At 35.2% G+C, this 19,909-nt stretch overlaps 1 protein-coding gene across 30 annotated transcripts in view; it reads left to right on the top strand.

Annotated features, from left to right (window-relative positions):
* Nucleotides 1–19,909, top strand: part of LOC144967497 (spondin-1-like) — a 278,046-nt gene that overhangs the window by 48,836 nt on the left and 209,301 nt on the right. For 3 of the 30 annotated variants that reach the window (XM_078904841.1, XM_078904827.1, XM_078904854.1), the window contains exons 1-2: nucleotides 11,787–12,084; nucleotides 12,913–13,543. The exons of 8 other annotated variants lie outside the window; for them this stretch is intronic. In XM_078904841.1, coding sequence (XP_078760967.1) covers nucleotides 13,282–13,543 — 262 coding nt within the window. In that variant the 5' untranslated portion in view covers nucleotides 11,787–12,084; nucleotides 12,913–13,281. Of the gene's footprint in view, nucleotides 1–11,447; nucleotides 11,686–11,758; nucleotides 12,113–12,912; nucleotides 13,544–19,909 lie in introns of those variants that run through there. 19 more of the 30 variants (XM_078904844.1, XM_078904832.1, XM_078904857.1 and 16 more) reach the window with 14 other exon arrangements.

Raw genomic sequence — 19,909 nt, 5'->3', positions numbered from 1 at the left:
GTCAAGCCTATGGCTCCTAAAATAGACCTATTAAACCACATTTCCTTGGAAAATGAGTTTCCTATATCAAACATATCACTCATAATTCATATTTTCTAAAGTAAGATTTTCAATTTTGAATATTGATGGAACGAAAATGGCGTCTCTCAGCTCTTTGTTATTGTTTTTGGCCAGCCCTTTTTATGAGTAGTTCTCACTAAATTATATCAATCAAACTATAAACGTTCAATTTTACACATAGTTTAGTGTGTTTGTATGCCAGCTGGCTGATTGTTGTGAGCATTTTGGCTAAACGCATAGCATCAATAAAGTAGAACACAATTTTTTTTCCGATCACAACTACCTATTCCAAACCTCTTTGTTTTAGTGGAAATTTATGTTGCTTTTTTATTTATTTATTTTTCTCATCAATTATATTTTAACTATTAATACATTAGTCCACTTAATTTCCCATTTCGTTCGTTTCTTTTTTAATAACAAGAAATGAAGTGAGTAGAAAAGTGCCGGAAGGCAATAGAGAATAAAAACTTCTCGACGCTGGGGGCTCGAACCCAAGACCCTACTGGTACGATCACAACTCCGCCTGGCTAAGAGAGGGTAGCTGTACATTTTCCTTTTTAAAGCTTTCTGTCTTTTTCATGGAGGATAGAATTGCTTACATATGTTTAATAAGATACAGTTTGCAATGTGAGATTATTCTTTTTTCCTTGTAGCTTTCATATTATAATCTATATTGTGAAATTTTGAGCTTGATCTTGTGATGGTGTCTGATGTGTCTGAGTCGACGTGTACATAATATATGCAGATCTGCCACCCGAACCTACTTATGGGCCTAGTTCAACATTGTTATAATGGACAATATTTTGCGTCATTAAAAAAAATAATTCATTTACAGCAATGGGCCCATAAGGAATTGGGTTATCAGACCTGCAAATAAGTGCCGTTGGTCTGATTCAAAGCCTATCTTTAACCTGCTATGGTCTGAATGGTTTTAATCTACGTGTGCGATGACATTTTATGTTCTTATTTTCTAAAGAGGGCAAAAAGATTAGCTGTTGACCAATAATAATCTGTGAAACGTCAACCGTTAATCACACTTGGAGATTTCAAGAATGATTTGGATTTATTCAATGAAGGTGAGAAAATATAACTCAGATATAAAGTGAAGGCAACAACTCAATGAAATTTTAACCATAGGTACTTACAAAAATGTGCACGACACAGACACTGTTGTGAACTGTGGTGTGCAGTGTGTGAAATGTTGAGGTAAACTATTTCGTTTTTTTCTCGAGTAGTTTATTATAATAGCACTTCTGACCAGTAATCAGGACGTCTGAGGTTCGATTCCCATGAATGATTTTTATTTATTTCTTGTATTTGTCTCTTTGCTTTGTCGGGCTCTTTCATACAAATCTTTTCAAATATTTGGTAAAGTGTGCGTCTGTGTGTGTGTGTGTGTGTATGTGTGTGTGTGTGTTCGTAAATTGGGGGGGGGGATTGCAATTATTGTTGTTTTTGTAACAAAATCTCATCATACATGACTTAATCATAGAACAAGGAATGCTATATAGCAGCTGAACATGATGCAACTTAAAGTCCTCATTTTGTAAAAAGTTTGCACGATAAAAACTCTAAACATTTAGATAACACATTCCCAAGATTTTACCAAACACGATTTGGGTATGTGTGTGTACGTGTATGTGTGTGTGTTTGTGTGTGTTTGTGTGTGTGTGTGTGTGTGAGAGAGAGAGAGAGAGAGAGAGAGGGGGGGGGGGGGGGGGGAGGGAGAGGGGGGGGAGAGGAGGAAAGGAGAAAGGGTGCAATGGATAGAGGTGCAGAAATTCCGAGTTTACGAGGCAAGGCTCCATAAAATTCCAAGGATAAAAATTTTAATGTCTAAAAAGACAATAGCAGGATGGTCCATGAGAACAATGAAAAATAAATTAATCAATATTTGTCTTTTTCATCGTGATTGTAACATTAAGCACATAGCATAAATTTAAATCAAAAGGTAAGAGCATCGGATTCATGTTTTTTTTTTTTTTTGTTTTTTTTTCCCTTGAATTGAGTCATGCGTTGAAATTATTTAGTTTGTGAGTTGCTTTCATGACTGCTTTCCCCACGTCATATTATTTTATTCTCCAGTTGGACAGTTTGTGGGATTTTTTGTTTTGAGTGTTAAGAAGAATTCTACTTAACTTCTTTGTTTTTAAATATTGTTCTTATTTCTTGATATTGGTAATAAAAATAAAATGAAATAAAAGTCCCTTTATTCGTCCCTTAGGGGAAATTTTTCTCTAGGGTCCATTCCAAGGGAAGACTGGAATAACCCAGGCGTCAGCCGCAGTGCAGCGTCGCAGATTGAGCTAGAGCGAGGTGACTTGCTCAAGGCTACATAGCGCAGCGGGTAATCGAACTCGGTACCTTTCGGATACGAAGCAAAGACCGTTCCGCTGAGACACGCTGCCCCTTGGTCTATATAATAATTTTAAACGATTTGTTTAATACCCTTTCAATATTCGCCATTTTAAAAATCTGTATAATGATCAACACTGTGACCATGAATTTGTAAAAACGTATATGTGACCGATCGTCCCAAAACGGTATTATGTCGGAACGAACCATATGCTTAAAAGTCGGATTTAATGTTAAACTGATCAAAAATATAAGCTGTTGGCATTAGCACCCTAAAATATGGTATCCATCCTCCTCAATAAAACATACAAACTCAATTAAAGTCTGATATTTCTGGCTATAAATTCAATTTTCAACATCTTAACCAACCCGACTTAATACCGTTTTGAGTCGAAGGGTCACATATATGAATCTAACTACAGCCATAGTGATGATTATGATTCTAATTTGTTTATATTATTTATCTGCAAGTGGTTCTAATCTTTTGGTATGTCCATGCAATGGCAGTTAACCAAGATTCGTGAAACGGCCCAATAAAATGTATCTTTGTACTATTTGGTTTAATTAACAAAAATTCCAATTGTCTTGTCGTCTGTCATTACATTGTGACTTTGATTTGAGACTATTCGATGATCAAAACATTTTTTAAAAATTTAGCTTTATGTAGCGCAATATCCACTAAATGTGTTCAAAGCTCTTTACAAGGGGTCCCTGGTCAACAGCAACATTTAACATGTAGGGCGGGACATGACGCCTGTTAGGCGATATTACAATTTTTCGGACAAAGACAACGCTGTTAACGGCCAGGTACTCATTTTACACCTGAGTACGGTGAGAGAATGTGAGTAAAGAGCCTTTTCCAAGGACTCAACTATGCGCCGAGCGCGAGGATTGAACCCAGGACCTTCCGATCCGAAAGCGAGTGTCATACCACTAGACGACATAGCCGCACATCAAGCCTATAAAAAGTCTGAGTACACCATTTGTTTCTTGTGAGATGAGTTGTTGAGGCAATCTTGCCCTACAAATTCATTTTCTAGATTGACTTCAAATAACTCTGACATGACAACGATCGCGGGGGCCACAATTCCTGATGGTCTAAGTCAGATCACTATCAATCTTTATCAAATTCTCTTGTAAAGTCATCAGGAATTATTTTGATAGTAAAAATAAAATCACAGTAGAAATGGACATTTATATAATTGTGAACCATCGTCTCAAAACGGTATTATGTCGGGATGAACCAGATAATGAAAAGCCGAATTAAAGCTAAACTGGTCTAAAATTTGAACTATTGCTATTTTGCATTTTAAGATACGACATTCATTCTCTTCAATAAAACATACAAACTCATTGCAAGGCTGATATTTATTCTAAGATACGACATTCATTTTCTTCAATAAACATACAAACTCATTGCAAGGCTGATATTTCCGGCCATAAACTCCATTTTTAGCATCTTAACCATTCCAGCATAATACCGTTTTGAGACGAGGGGTCACAATTTATACAATTTTTACAGTTAGCCCATGCGCAATACCCTTCACAATGCTTCATTCATTTTCCAAGCAGACCGTATGAAAGAAAAAGAAACATTTAATACAAATATTTAAGATATTTTATATAATAATTCCTGTTAGGTGTACCTTTTGTATCAGCAATTTTCCATCATCCGTCAATACCCCCTACCCATACAAATTTAAGTCGAGTGGGGTAATGTATATAAATGACCAGGTGAACGATACGTTCTCACTAAGTTATATCAGAATAGGTTTAAGATTATACATGGTTTTTGTGTATTGGTATTATTCACCTGGCGAGAAAATGTTGGTGAGTATTTTACTTGTCTGATATCATCAAAGGAATCTTAACGAAATGCAATGGCTAATTACAGTTCTATCATAGCAACTGTCGCGGCGGTCACACTTCCTGATGGTCCACGACCCGACTCTGTCCAAGTGATGAGGGTGGTCACTAGACAGGGATGCGGTGTGACGGCTTACCTGCTTTTGGCAATGGAAGACGTTGATTTCACTCCGGTGCCTGAGTCGAGAGAGGTGGTCCTGGATTCTCGCTAGACTCTAGTACTTGTGACATGAAACACCACCATTTCTTGTCAACGGGTGGTCATCGTTTTATTCCATTGATAAATGTTGACTTGTAGAAAAAAATATTATTCGGATAAAAATAGTCTATGAATGAACAGGAAATGAATGTTTAATCTTCAGTCATACTTTTTGATAATACTGCGGTACGAATTACATTTTGGAAGAAATAGGAAATAAAATAAATGGTTATTGCGTCAATAAAAAATTCATAACATACCACAGTGTATTATTTTTGAGGCAACCATCTGATAACAATAACTTGTAGATATGACTTTGGAAGGATCAGATTAACAGTGGAAGATCTCCCTAAGAAATTCATGTTTCAGTTTTGCTGAAGATAAAAATCCAAAGATTGTGTTTTCCTAGTCTCTGCTAATAGAAAATCTTATAGGACATGAGTGTCTGTGATTTCTTTGTGAGAGTAAACATGAAATGATTATAAGAAAAGCACAGAGAATGATAATCGGATGATAAATTTCCAATGATCTGACAGACAGGCTGTGCGAGAATAATGAAGAAACATACGGCAGGCAATATCATGATATTTTAATTTGCTACGACAGAAAACAAATAATAATGTGAAATTGAATGTAAGCTTCAATTTAATTACAAAAACAGATCAAATTAACGTTTCGGGTTTCCCCCTTTATCAACAAAACAGGATGAATGAAATACAACAGATGAATGATATGATGTGGTAGTGGCGAAGTTAAGATGAATTCATCTAACTGACATTGTATACTGTATGGAACTTGGCTGGACAGTTTGGTTTTGGGATTTTTTTTTCATGTACAAGAATGTGAACATGATTTTTTTAAATGGGGGACAACTTGCTTTTAAAACATTTAAAATATGAAAACATATCACTATCTCATTTATTATTATCTCTCGAGATAGGCTTCGGAGTTTTTGTTTTTGTTTTTGTTGTTCTTTTTTTTTGGTTTAGTTTTTAGTTGTTTTTTAAATTTAAAATGTTTTTTATCATTCTTCTTTGTTTTTATCATGATCCTTTTATTTTTTTTTCTGACCCGTCTTTCAGTCAGACATTAATTTGGTAGCTGGGTCTGTGATATCGGTAGGAAAGTACTTTGCGATAGACTTGAGTCCTTTCCTATGTTTAAAAAACTATTATCATTATTATTATTGATATTTTTGTCCGTTTAACACTAGAGAGACTGGAATAACCCAGACTCCATGGGCCTCACGGCATTGAGAAGAAAGATTTCATTTTTATCATGACCAGAGTATCATTTCGACCACATTTATTTGTCTTACTCCTTGCATGTGACTTTTAATTTTTAAACCACTTTTTTCCTGTTTCACATTGTTTTCTTTTGCCTTTTGTATTCATTTCTTGAATCACTTTATAACTATCTTTTTGATATTGTGATAGGGGGGGGGGGGGCGAAGTGGCAGAGTGGTTAAGACATTGCACTGTATGTAACTCGGAAGGTCCTGGGTTCGAGCCCCGCTTCAGGCCTTTCGTTAATTTCCATGGACAGGGTTATTAATCTCCATTTTGCTCACTTGGACAATATGGGTGATTCATGTTGACACCAGGCATCTTATTTGGTGAACTATCTATATTCCTTCGTGGAATGCCCAGGCGACGATAACTTCTGATGTCGTGGTGAAGGGCATAAACTTTTGTTTGTTTTATTTTGGTGATATTGTACACGTTTGATTTTGACAGATGATTGGATTTATATAAAGTAATGACGAATCATCACTAGATTAATAATCAATTTATTTCTTATTTTTCTTCCATTAAGGCCATCTTTTCAGTAACAGGGGTTTTAGAGGGGAAGCAGGGCGCGATTTTTTGAATTCATCAATCGAAAGGAATTGTTTACAAGTAGTTGGTAGGGAGTTCCAAAGTCGGATGGTGGAGGAGAAGAAAGAGTAAAGATGATGGTTTCTTCTTGGGTGGGGGATTTCAAAATAAATGCTGATTTTCTTCTTCCATTTCAAATGGCTAGTTGAAATTTCAAGTTTTCCATTTTGTGCTTTGTGGAATATGAGAAGTTTGTTGATGGATCGTCTTTCGGGAAGAAGTTTCCATTGGAGATCGTTCATGAGCTGAGTTACGCTCATATCTCGCTCATAGTTTCCACTGACAAATCTGGCCGCCCAATGTTGGACTTTCATTATCATTTTTTATCAAATTGTCTTGTAAAATCATCAGTAATTATTTTGATAGTTCTTTAATAAAATCACAATAAGGCGCATTTTTACAGTTGACCCTTACGTAATGCGTTTCATAATACTTCATCATTCATTTTCCAAGCAGATTGCATGAAAGAAAAATAAATATTTTATATAAATATTTTAAATATTTTATATATTGCTGGTTGGGTATGCCTTTCGTACCAGTAATTTTACATCATCCGCCAATACCCTTACCCATTAACATCGAAGTCGAGTGGGGTCGGTAATGTATGTAAAGGACCAGACTAAGTTAAAGATTATACATGGTTTTGTGTATTGGTACGATTCATCTGGCGAGAATGTGTTGGTAAGTATTTTACTTAAACCGATTTCATCAAAGGAATCTTAACGAAATGCAATGGCTAATTACAGTTCTATCATAGCAACAGTCGCGGCGGTCACACTTCCTGATGGTCCACGACCCGACTCTGTCCAAGTGATGCGGGTGGTCACAAGACAGGGATGCGGTGTGATGGCTTACCTGCTTTTGGCAATAGACAACGTTGTTTTCACTCCGGTGCCTGAGTCGAGAGAGGTGGTCCTGGATTCTCGCTAGACTCAAGTGCTTGTGACATGAAACACCGCCATTTCTTGTCAACGGGTGGTCATCGTTTTTTTTCCGTTGCCAAATGTTGACTTGTACAGAGAAATTTCAGTGAGATCTTTTTAAAAAGTCAATGAATAAAGTTGGAATTTCTGTAATGATATTATCCTTTTATTGAAAATTACGGTTACAGTGAGAATGGATTTTTAAAAAATATTGAAATACAATGAATATTGACATATGCCTCTTAATTCCTTGTTGAACATTGGGTTCGTAACAGCTCTCTTCCATCTGACTCGAATTTTTGGAGGTCTTCTTTATCCGGGCCCAGATTTGTCCGGCTGCCTTCAATTCAGTCCCAATTCTGCGTCGCCACGTTTGCTTTGGTCGACCAACCCTCCTCTTTCTTTTCAGGTTCCAGTCCAAAGCCTGCCTGGTGATGTTGCTTGCAGGGTATGGCCAATCCAGCCCCATTTCCTTTTCTTTATTTCCGTGTCATTTGGCGACTGGTTCAGTTGTTGGTACAGTTCTTCATTTGTGATGATGTCTGGCCACCTGGTGTTTAGGATGTTTCTGAGGCACCTATTTATGAATATTACTGTGTGGATATACATTTTGTCCGATGCCAAAAATTATTATCTATCGTAGCGTATACTTTTACTAAATTACAATAAATTATAGGTACAACGATTTTGCACATATCTGAATTAAAAATGGAAAAACCTCCTAAAGAAGTTTAAGTTTAAGTTTCAATTTTGTTTTGTAAGAATCAAAAGATAGTTTTTTTCTGATGTTTTATGATAGAAAATTTTGCATCCTTGTAAACGAGTTCCTAAAACTTTCCCTCAGAAAAAGTGTGGAGCGGGCACTTGTATCAATAATGATAAGAAAAATAAGGAGAAGTGCCATATGAAAACAGAGAATTAAATGTCACGGGACAGCGAGCGGTCACCCAACAAATACACGTGTCTTTTGAGATTTTTGGACAGAAAATATCAAATTATAATGAGGATGACCCTTAATTTGAAAATGATTCTTTAACTTAAGACTTCAAAATAAGTAAGAATTGTAAAGAGGATATTTTACAATTTTAAATACGTCTCTCAGTCAAATTCCGCTTTCAATGGCCACTCAAAATACCTATTTTCCTCATCAACTATAATATATTCCTAGTACTTTTAGCCAGTTACCTGCCGTAATCTGGTAATCTGGAAAAAAATCTTATTTAAAAATTTGGCAAGAAAACTCATCCTTCTAAGTCACAGGTTTGAGAGTTTTTGCCAAGATGAGGATCATTTAAATCGATCGATATTTGAAGGACGAGTTATATGGCCAAATTTTTCTGAACACGAGTTGTTTATTTTTCAGAGTACGGCAGTTAACTGGTTCAAAAAGGCGAGGTCAATAAGCTGGCCCTTCTTACAAGGGTAAGTTGCTATGCAAACCAATTTCTCTTTTACAAAGTTATGTATGCAAACACTCTAAAAACACTCTGGATAGAGAGCAACACTTTATAAAGAAACCCTGGATATTGTGTGAGAATGGATGGAGATGTATAAGTACATTCCTGCAACACTCAATAAAGTAAAAATAGATGTTGTACTAGAATGAGATATTTGAAGTACATTCCATTGGGGATTTGAACAAGTTCTAAAAGTGATGAAATCGCCGGTTTTGAAGAGTTTGCTTATTCGTGTTTTGTTTTCAATCTCTCTCTCTCTCTCTCTCTCTCTCTCTCTCTCTCTCTCTCTCTCATTCTTTCTTTCTTTCTTACACACACTCTCTCTCTCTCTCTCTCTCTCTCTCTCTCTCTCTCTCTAAGATAATCTTTTTCAAACTGTTAAAGATATCAAATAAAAGATCCACTTGGCGAAAGTTGAACAAAGTCACATAATATTTAAAGACATTTTTACAATGTTGACATAATTTCGTAAAGATTGTGTGTGTGTGTGTGTGTGTGTGTGTGTGTGTGTGTGTGCGTGCGTGTGTGTGTGTGCATAAATAACCAAACCAGTTTTTTAGTGCGCATTTTTGCGCGTGTCTTCAAAGTATTATTTGTATGCTTTTTTCCAGCGTTCTGTGTGCATAGCATATTATATGATATATTTTCGACCAATGATATTAAAAGCGACGAGGTTATATCGACGTGTACATTTATGCAGGTCTGACATCCGAACCCACTTATGGGCTTAGTTTAACATTGTTGTAATGGACAATATTTTGCGTCATTTTTTTTTTTTTTTTTTTGGGGGGGGGGGGGGGGGGGTGTTGAGATTTTCATTACAATAATGAGCCCATTAGGATTTGGGTTATCAGACCTGCAAATAAATACACGCCGGTATACATTACATGTCAAACCTTATTTATAGTAAACAATCTTCGGAATTTAGAATTGTTAATCTTTTGCATTTTAATAAACAACTGTCATCCTCCTTAATAATGGTTATAAATCAACTTCTAGTTTATATTGTTCTATCTTGGCTTGATCAGATTTTTATTATTACTCTTACAATAATAATAATAATCTTTATTGTCCAAATTAAAGGCAATTCATGTGAGGTAAACAATGCTCAGTTTGGTTCATGGTATGAACATCAACACATTTACAAATACAGACACAGCCATACACGAACATACACGCTTGCACATTGTTTCTACACATGTATACAAAAGAAATGAGCGTACATACAAACAGATCTACATACATACATACATGCAGACATACAAACAAACCAGCATACCATCGTATATGCATGCCTACATACATACATACATACATACATACATACATACATACATACATATATACATATATACATACACACAGACACACAGACAGACAGATAGAACGATACGATATATTTGCTGGGACAGCAGATAACCATATTATAAATATAGTGTCTTATATTAGGAAGAAGATGGCAATGATTGTGATGATGATGATGATGATGATGATGATGATGATGATGATGATGATGATGATGATGATGAAGAAGATGATGATGATGAAGATGATGATGACTTCGATAATGATGATGATGATGATGATGATGATGATGATGATGATGATGATGATGATGATGATGATAACGACGGCGGCAATGTCGATGATGATGATTCACGACACTGCTTCTCGTTATTTTCATTGGTTGTCTCATTTTTCCACAGAAGATTTGTTAATTAATTTTATGGCGGTTGGAATGAAGGTTGTCTTATGTCGATTTGTCCTACATTTTGCTTCTAGATACCGTCTTCCGGAGCGCAGAAGTTGGAATTTTTCGCTCAGCGGATGCCTCTTTTCCTTGATAATGTTAAAAGATTTCTTCTCAACTGCATTAATATAAGTTGTGTCAAGGCTTCTAAGGTATCCGATATTGCACATTCCTATGGCTAGATGTAATATAATGATTTATAAACACAAATTTCGTTTCGTCATCAATTCTAACCAAACTCATTATAAACTTAGAATTTTTTTACATTCCTAGTAATTTGTTGTAATGGATTATTTAAATACGATATTAATTTGTTCTTACTTAATATCTCGGGTTTATAGCGAAACATTACGCCGACCTGCCTCATTTTACGACAAATTCGTAAAAATACGAATTTTTGTGGGACGATGTGGTCTTGTGGTATGACACTCGCTTTCGGATCGGAAGGCCCTGAGTTCGAGCCTTGCTCGACGCATAGTTGAGCCCTTGGAAAAGGCTCTTTACTCACATTCTCTTACCGTACTCATGTGTAAAATGAGTACCTGGAGGTTAACAACGTTGTATCTGTCAGGAAAAAAAATGTAATATCGCCTAACAGAGTGTTGCCCCGTCTTATATGTTACGTGTTGCTGTTATGCGACATAAGACCAAATTAATGCGATGGGTCACATATTGAAAGCGACGGAAGTGCTTTTTGACTCCTAAAATCATTCGAACAAATATTTCACGTCTTCTCTTCCCTTCGTCATTAATCTGTTGGGCGAGTCGGGGGGTTACTTTTGGATCCCAATTTTTCATGTTGTCTCGCTCGAACCACTACTCCGGTCTGTCTGGTATTCTTAACGGGCCGAAGATTGATCAAGCTGGCGATGATTGTCAGTGGTAAAAACTAAAGTAACAGTAGCTAGTAAGGAGTCCCTAAATGGTGCATACATACAACATACCAGTTGGTCGCAGCTGTTTGTGTGGTTGTGTGCGCGCGCGAGGCCTGAGGACCGACGACCGCGAATCAACAAGCGGGACGGACGGACGGACGGTCGGAAAGGCGATAGACAGACAGAAGTTATTGTTTCGATCCGCTCGCGTGATTGAATGGGATTGCTACTAACTGCGCGGAGACTTGAAAAGGTCTTGTTTACTCTAACATACAGAGCGGTTTTTATTTTCTACTTTCCATAATAACACTTTCCAATTCCAGGTGTTTGATTTATCTTTTTTTATTCCTTTCCCATTTTGATTTCGTTGTGCGATACCAAGTAGCTACTAAGAGTAGATAGATTTAGTGTTAGCAGCGACGCTGTCTCCTCTCACTCTCACCTTCCGTGAGAAGCGGGGATTGAATTGTCTGCGAGCGTTCGACACACGTTTTCGATACAACTTGCATACCTGCAATGTAACCAAAATATATATATATTACTACTAAAAAAAGACAAGTGTTTTCAATAAGTAGAGAATATATAAATAAATATTAACCCGTGTTTTGTCAACGCTCGTGTCGTCAATATCAGATTTCGCTTTGGATAATTAGAAGTTTTTTTTTTGTGTTGAGTGTGGTGACTTTTCGTTTTTGGATTTTTGTCAGTTTGTATTTCGATATGTGAGTGAATAATAATGATAGGCTCCCGGTAAATGAATTTCGGTTGTGATTTTTAACGATTATTAATAGCTAAATGTGGTAAATAGTCAAGAGGCTAAATTTTCCGAGTCAGTAACAAACTAAAAACAACAACAATAACAACAACAGACAAGCTATCGATCAAGAATATCTCCCGTATCATCCTCTTTCTATTCTTGTTATCCTCCTTCATATTCTACTCTCTCTCACTCTCGTTTGTATAACGATACTGATATTATTATCATTATTATTAGCTAATAATAATAAAATAATATTTATAATAATAATAATAATAATAATAATAATAATAATAATAATAATAATAATAATAATAATAATAATAATAATAATAATAATAATAATAATAATAACTGTTATTTTATTATTATTATTGTTATTGTTATTATTATTATTATTATTATTATTATTATTATTATTATTATTATTATTGTATTAGTATTAGTATTAGTAGTAGTAGTAGTAGTAGTAGTAGTAGTAGTAGTAGTAGTATCATATAAATTATTATTATTAATATTATAATTATTATTATTATTATTATTATTATTATTATTATTATTATTATTATTATTATTATTATTATTATTATTATTATTGTTACTATTATTATTTTTATTATTATTATTATCATTATTATTATTATTATTATTATTATTAGTAGTAGTAGTAGTAGTAGTAGTAGTAGTAGTAGTAGTAGTAGTAGTAGTAGTAGTAATATTATTATTATTAATATTATTAGTATTATTATCAATATCATTTTAAAAATAAAACTACTGCTTATATCAATTTCAGCCTTGTGAATAGTACTTAACAACCAAAGAAATTATCTTTTTTTTGAAAGCAATGACAACCATGTTTCCCAAGGAACAAAAACAAGTTGCTTCTTTCAATGGAGGAGTAGGCTGATCACGTCACTGGCTTGAATTTTCTTTATCATGACATGCGTTCTGGATAGATGAACGCGAGTGATATTTATTATTTTCATTTTTCTTGGATATAATATTTCTCAATTTCATTCAATTTCAACAACTCAACTAAGTTGAATTTAAAATTCGACCAACCAGCCAGCCCAACCGAACTACCTCGGCATTTTGTGAATCATTACCTACCAATTCCATATAAGGGCATTACCGTGGTCTCTAATCGTCATCATATATCATCATGAAGCAGCTAAAATCGTTTTCGGATAATTTCGTGTTTAAAATTAATACGCATTTCATAATCTCCCTCATTGTGACGTCGTTGTGTTTCGTTCTGGTGCCGAACGGTGCCGATGCTGCAATCGGATCATACGTCACACAGATCTGCAAACGGATCCCCATTCACACCACAGCTGAGAGGACCAAAGGAGACAATGGATTTAAAATACGGGTGCTGGGATTACCTTCTGAGGATAAGTACAATCCGGAGAAGACATATCAAGGTAGGCCAAATTTTAAACTATAAACAAAAGGGTATATCCAATATGACTGCTGTACTCTGAAAAAAGAAGCCCCCCCCCCCCCCCCAAAAAAAAAAAAAAAAAAAAAAAAAGACAAAACCAATTCCCCCCCCCCCCCCCCAAAAAAAAAAAGAACAACAAACAAACATCAACAACAACAAAAAAAAAAACAACAGAAAAAAAAAACAAAAAAAAACACCCGTTTTTGAGATTTTGGCCACAAAATACGTTCTCCCAATTAAATATCGATCGACTAAATAAATAAGAATAAATAAACAAAAATACCTTTTATTCACCCCATAGGGGAAATTTGTCTCTGAGGTCTATTCCAAGGGAAGACTGGAATAACCCAGGCGTTAGCCGCAGTGCAGCGCCGCAAATTGAGCTAGGGAGAGGTAACTTATTCAAGGCCACTCAGCGCAGCGGCAGGTGATAACCCAATTCCTTATGGGCTCATGTTGTCATGTAAATCTCAAAAAGTGACGCAAAATATTATCCATTAAAACTATGTTGAAACTAGGCCCATTTTAGCCTTCGGTTATCAGATCTGCGAATTTGTACACGTAGCTTTGTATGTAAAATTGTCTCAATAACGAGGTCGGTGTCCTAAATGTATCCGTCTTTACATTACAACGTTCCCGTGTGATTCATTAGTGTTGTTGAGACACGCGCCTCAATACATGTTACACCAAAATTATGTTGGTCATCGTATCACTTTTCACATGTACACTGAGAAAAATAAATAATTTAAAAAATCCCCTTTATTCATCTCATAGGGGAATTTTTTTTTTTAAACTGTAACAGCTCGGTCATCAAAAGAAATCAAAATATCTCAAGAAATATGACATGTGCCCAATATGCGACTTAACTTGTAAAAGAATGAAACAAAATAAGTAAAAATAAAACAAAATTCCCTTTATTCATCCCATAGGCGAAATTTGTCTCTCTACGGTCTATTCCAAGGGAAGACTGGAATAACCCAGGCGTCAGCCGCAGTGCAGCCTCGCAAATTGAGTTAGGGCGAGGTGACTTGCTCAAGGCTACACAGTGCAGCGGGGCAAGTGATCGAACACGGCACCTTTCGGGTACGAACCAAAGATCGTACATTGCGACTGGCGCCTAAGTTATTTCAGTCTTTGCTTGGAATAGACCCTCGAGACAAATTTCCCCTAATTGATGAATGAAGGGATGTTCATTTTATTTTTATTTATTTTATTTCATTCATTTACAAGCTCAAGTCGCACATTGGGTACATGTCATTTTGTAGACAGGTTTTGATTTCTGTTGATGACTGAGGTATAACGGTTTTTAAAAAAAATGTAATTTACTACTACTACTACTACTACTACTACTACTACTACTACTACTACTACTAACTACTACTACTACTACTACTACTACTACTACTACTACTCTACTATCACTACTACTACTACTACTACTACTACTACTACTACTACTACTACTACTACTACTAATAATAATAATAATAATAATAATAATAATAATGATAATAATAATAATAATAATAATAATAATAATAATAATAATAATAATAATAATAATAATAATAGTAATGATAATAATAATAATAATAATAATAATAATAATAATAATAATAATAATAATAATAATAATAATAATAATAATAATAATAATAATAATAATAATAATAACAATAATAATGATAACAAAAATAACAATTAATGAAATGCGATATAAAAATATACGTATTACAACGTTGAATTCAAGACATTATTATTGTAACAAGCACTTTGTTGAAATTCTATCCCTTGTACATGAATAGATATCATGGCTTCTTTATCACGAAAAAAACGCTTTTATTGCCTTGACTTGGAATTGATATTTATTTTCACTACGACTCACAACACACTCGTGTTTGAAGAGAACGAATGAACTGGGATATTACAGTACAATGTGAGAAAACACACTTGGGTAGAATCGTGTTAAACATTCAATTTCCCGTCATTACTATCTATAGATAGTATGAAGTTGACGTCACTCAGGTCTTTGTTATTGCTTTTTGCCACCCGCGTTTATGAGTAATTCTCACTAAATAAACTGTATTAACCAGACTATAAACGTTCAAGGTTACACATAGTTTTGTGTGTTGGTCCGCGTTACTTCCGGATGGCAATGTTATGAGTTTCTTAGCCAAGCGCATACTATCTATAGATAGTATGAAGTTGACGTCACTCAGGTCTTTGTTATTGCTTTTTACCACCCGCGTTTATGAGTAATTCTTACTAAATAAACTGTATTAACCAGACTAAAAACGTTCAAGGTTACACATAGTTTTGTGTGTTGGTCCGTTATACTTCCGGATGACCATGCTGTGAGCTTCTTAGCCAAGCGCATACTATCTATTAAGCTCAAGACTAATGCTAACTTGCGCGTTTTATGATCGTTTTATTTTGATGTTCTTCTTCATAAACAACCTCAGCAACTGTTTAACAATAACTGTGCTTTGTTTATGGTTTGGTGTGTATTGTTCAAAGTTTTCCGCGCTTAAGTAAGTGTGTGCAGCGACAACTCATCCGCCTTTTTCAGCCCTTTTGTTACGCTTGACACTTAAATTTATGTTTGTCTTCTTGATAATAGAAATTCACATAAACTCGATGCTTTAACGACCTATGAAAGAAGTCAAACTGTGTCATTAATCCGGTGACGCCAAAAAAATAATGACAATCACAAAGATTTCGAGAATTGCAGACGGTTACAAAGTTATTCATTATTTATTATATTTTTTAAATTCAATATTTCCACTCGTTTGTTGTTGTTGTTGTAAATGCGACCCATCGCCTCTCATTGGTATTATGTCGGTATAAAACCTTAAACCAATAATTAAATCTAACGGTAGACCAATTAGAAATATCAAATGGAGTTTTGTACGTCATGATGTTCTTCTCCCACACCCCACTAAACCGTGTAAACTTCAATCAAGATTCATATTATTTTGAACAATAAATTCAATTTTTTCAGGGTTTAAATCACCGCCATATAAAACCGATTTGATGAGATGAATCACAAATTTAAAATATAACTCGTTGTAATTTGGTTGTCAACCTTTACAATCTAAACCTGAACACCCGTGTTGAGACGATGTAATCTGCGTTTTCTTTGTCATTGATTCAATATCGTGTTTGGCAACAGTATCCCTTTTCATTCTATAGAATCAGCACCGTAAAACTACACAGCGCTACTCAATGTTAGCTTGTCAAAGCTGGTTATTTACTGGCTTGTTGTTTTTTATAAGGATTTTTTACGGCGATTCTTAGTCGACACTTTGAAGTCATATCAAAATCGTCAGTGTCGAAAAGGTATTTGAAGAAGTGAGCGGTTTTCCAAAACTCCCTAACTCCCTTTTTCCAATATTGAGATATTGAGGATTATTTTCCATATAATGTCTCATTCGGTCTATTATTTTATCATAATTTAACCTCAAATGCACAGAAACCTAGATAAATTCTTGTGTCAATTGATGCTTAAAACAAAGATGACATTTCAATTTATCTCATGGATGGAAAATCTCAAAAACTAGAAAAATCGACAAAACGAGTTTTGGAAAACCAGCCTTCATTTTATTTCAATATAGGAATCAAAACTCGCTCTTTTCATTGACGGCATCTAAAATAACTCCAGAGGGCATAGAAACAATTCCATGCTCTCTGAATAGCCCAAAATCAAGTTAACCTTACAATTTGAAATTGGAATTTTACATAACGGGATATCCACTAAACGTGCTCAAAGCTCTTTACAAGGAGTCCCTGGGAAACAGCAATATTCATCATTTAGGACGGGACACGACGCTTGTTCGGGGAAATTACATTTTTTTCAGACAGAGACAATGCTGTTAACGGCCAGGTACTCATTTTATACATGAGCATTGTGAGTGAATGTGAGTAAAGAGCCTTCTCCAAGGGTTCAACTATGCGCCGAACGAAGCTCGAACCCAGGACCTTCCGATCCGAAAGCGAATGTCATACCACTAGACCACAAAGCCACATAATTCAATGATAAACATGCTCAACCGATATAATACCGTTTTGAGCTGTAAGTCACATACAATCATGAATTACATCATTTCTACGGGAGCGGTTCGTGTTGAATCCGAGACAGCTTTTGCTTCTAAAAATCCAGGATAAAATCAGTCTCTAAATCATGTTTTCTTTTACCTTTATCGCATTTTTCAACTCAACGATTTTAACGGAGTTATCGTCTGGGTTTTTATGTTCCCAACAAATCAACTTGACATTAAAATGTGTGCCTTCAAAGTCTTCAATTTTATTTCATTTAGTTTGATGATTATAAAACAAAAAAAATCGAATGTTTTATATGACCGCATAATGCGAAATGAACTCAACCAGACTGTTTGGAATTCATATTTTTAAAAAACAAATTAAAAAAACAAAACAACACAATATGAAACATTCCATAGCGTCGACAGATTCTGATATCTGAATTTTAAAACTGTCGTATGAACTCTTTCATACTCATGTTGTTTTGCTGTTGCTTTGTTTTAACCAGTTCACTACCGTAATCTGGAAAGAAAGACGGGTATGCTATAAAACAATTTGGCCAGAAAACTCGTCCTTCAAATATCGACCGATTTAAATGACCCTCATCTTGTCAAAACTCTTAAACATTGCGACTTGATGGAAGACCTCGCGACGTTCCAGGCTTGAGAGATGTTTACCAAGACGAGGGTAGTTTAAATCGATCGATATTTGAAGGACGAGTTTTCTGGTCAAATTGTTAAATATAGAATGTCTTTCCAGAGGTCGGCAATTCACTGGTTATGGTTCTTTTTTTTTTTCTATCTTTTTTTCTATTTCAAGAATTAAGATTGAGATTAGCCTGGGATCAGATACGTCGGCGACAACAAACATTGTAAACTCCAAAACAAGGCTCGGTCTAGGCTAGACAAATAGACGACAACATCGATAAAAAAAAAGGCACCATCAACAAGTATGACATTGAGGACGCACTTAGTGTTATCTATGTACAGTTGGACACGGTTAACATTAACACCCTTACGACATATATGTAAATGTTGCTGCTCGAAGCTCGAAGAAATAAATAACAATGTGAAAGCTTCAATTTGATATACGAAAACAGATAATGTGGAAGTTTCTGGTTTGCCCTTTATCAACAAAACAGGATGAATGAACACTACAGATGAATGAGATAATGTGGTAGGCAATTAGGGCATCCACCAGACATCTCCATTTTTTTTTTTTGTGATCGGCTGCTTTTGCGGTGTCTGTGTTCCAGGCCATGCCTGCTTCCTTTATTTCATTCTCCATGGTCCTTCGCCAGGTTTCTTTGGGTCTTTCCCGCCTTCTCTTCCCACATGCTGTCCAGTTCAGGCCTATCTGTTATGGGCTTTATTGTTCATTGTTGTAATGGACCTTTTTTTAATATTTTGTTTGCGTTGATTAGAGATTATTTCCCTTACATCATTGAGCCCACAACATTTTGTGTTATAAGACCTGTAAATAAGCTGCACGTCGGATCAGTCGCTATTTTCGAATCAATGTGGATAGTTTCTCAACCAGTTCCTAGTCATTATCGTCAGGGAATAGGGTTAAATTAAGCGTGGTACACTGTGCATTGTTTTATCTGATTATATGTCACTTCTTGTCTTGTACTATCTAGTAGTAGGTCAACCTTTCGTACGACGCCATTACCATATCTTATCAGTCATTCAATTCAGCTATTATTATTATTATTATTATTATAAACGGTTGCACCAAAATTCACTACCTATTTACCTACCTACACACACAACTTGTAAATTGCACACCAATTGCTGCTATAGCCTACCCTGCACACAATGGTGATCAAGATTAACACTATAACTTACTGTCCGAAAACGATGAGTTTGATGCTAAATATCAAAGGGAGAGTTTTAAAAAAAAAATATGAGCCTTGGGTTAAGTTTTAGAAAGGAATGAATATAAATATGCAAAGTGCCCCCCCCCCCCCCCCTTTTTTTTTTTTAAATGGTTATTTTCATTCCAATAACACGTTTTTGTATCTGATTCGATGTGTTGTAATGGACAATATTTTTTATCATTTTTAAAAAAGATTTCCATTTCGACAATGAGCCCTTAATGACTTGGGTTATCCGATCTGCCTTAATACAGTTTTAGGAAGATCGGTCACGTTTTCACCGATTAAGATTAAGTTGAGTTGACCAGTGAAAAACTATCTTTTTTTAATGTAACCAGCTAGAAGCATGAGTAAGTTTTAACCCTAAGTCCCATATAAAAGAAACGAGTAGCACCAAACGACAGACTAGAAATGCACGTCAAACCGAAACCA

Source organism: Berghia stephanieae, chromosome 3 (genome assembly GCF_034508935.2).
Source record: "Berghia stephanieae isolate SIO BIC M18660-M18661 chromosome 3, UCSD_Bste_1.3, whole genome shotgun sequence".
NCBI lineage: Eukaryota > Metazoa > Mollusca > Gastropoda > Nudibranchia > Aeolidiidae > Berghia > Berghia stephanieae.
This window is presented reverse-complemented; position numbering and strand designations above follow the sequence as displayed.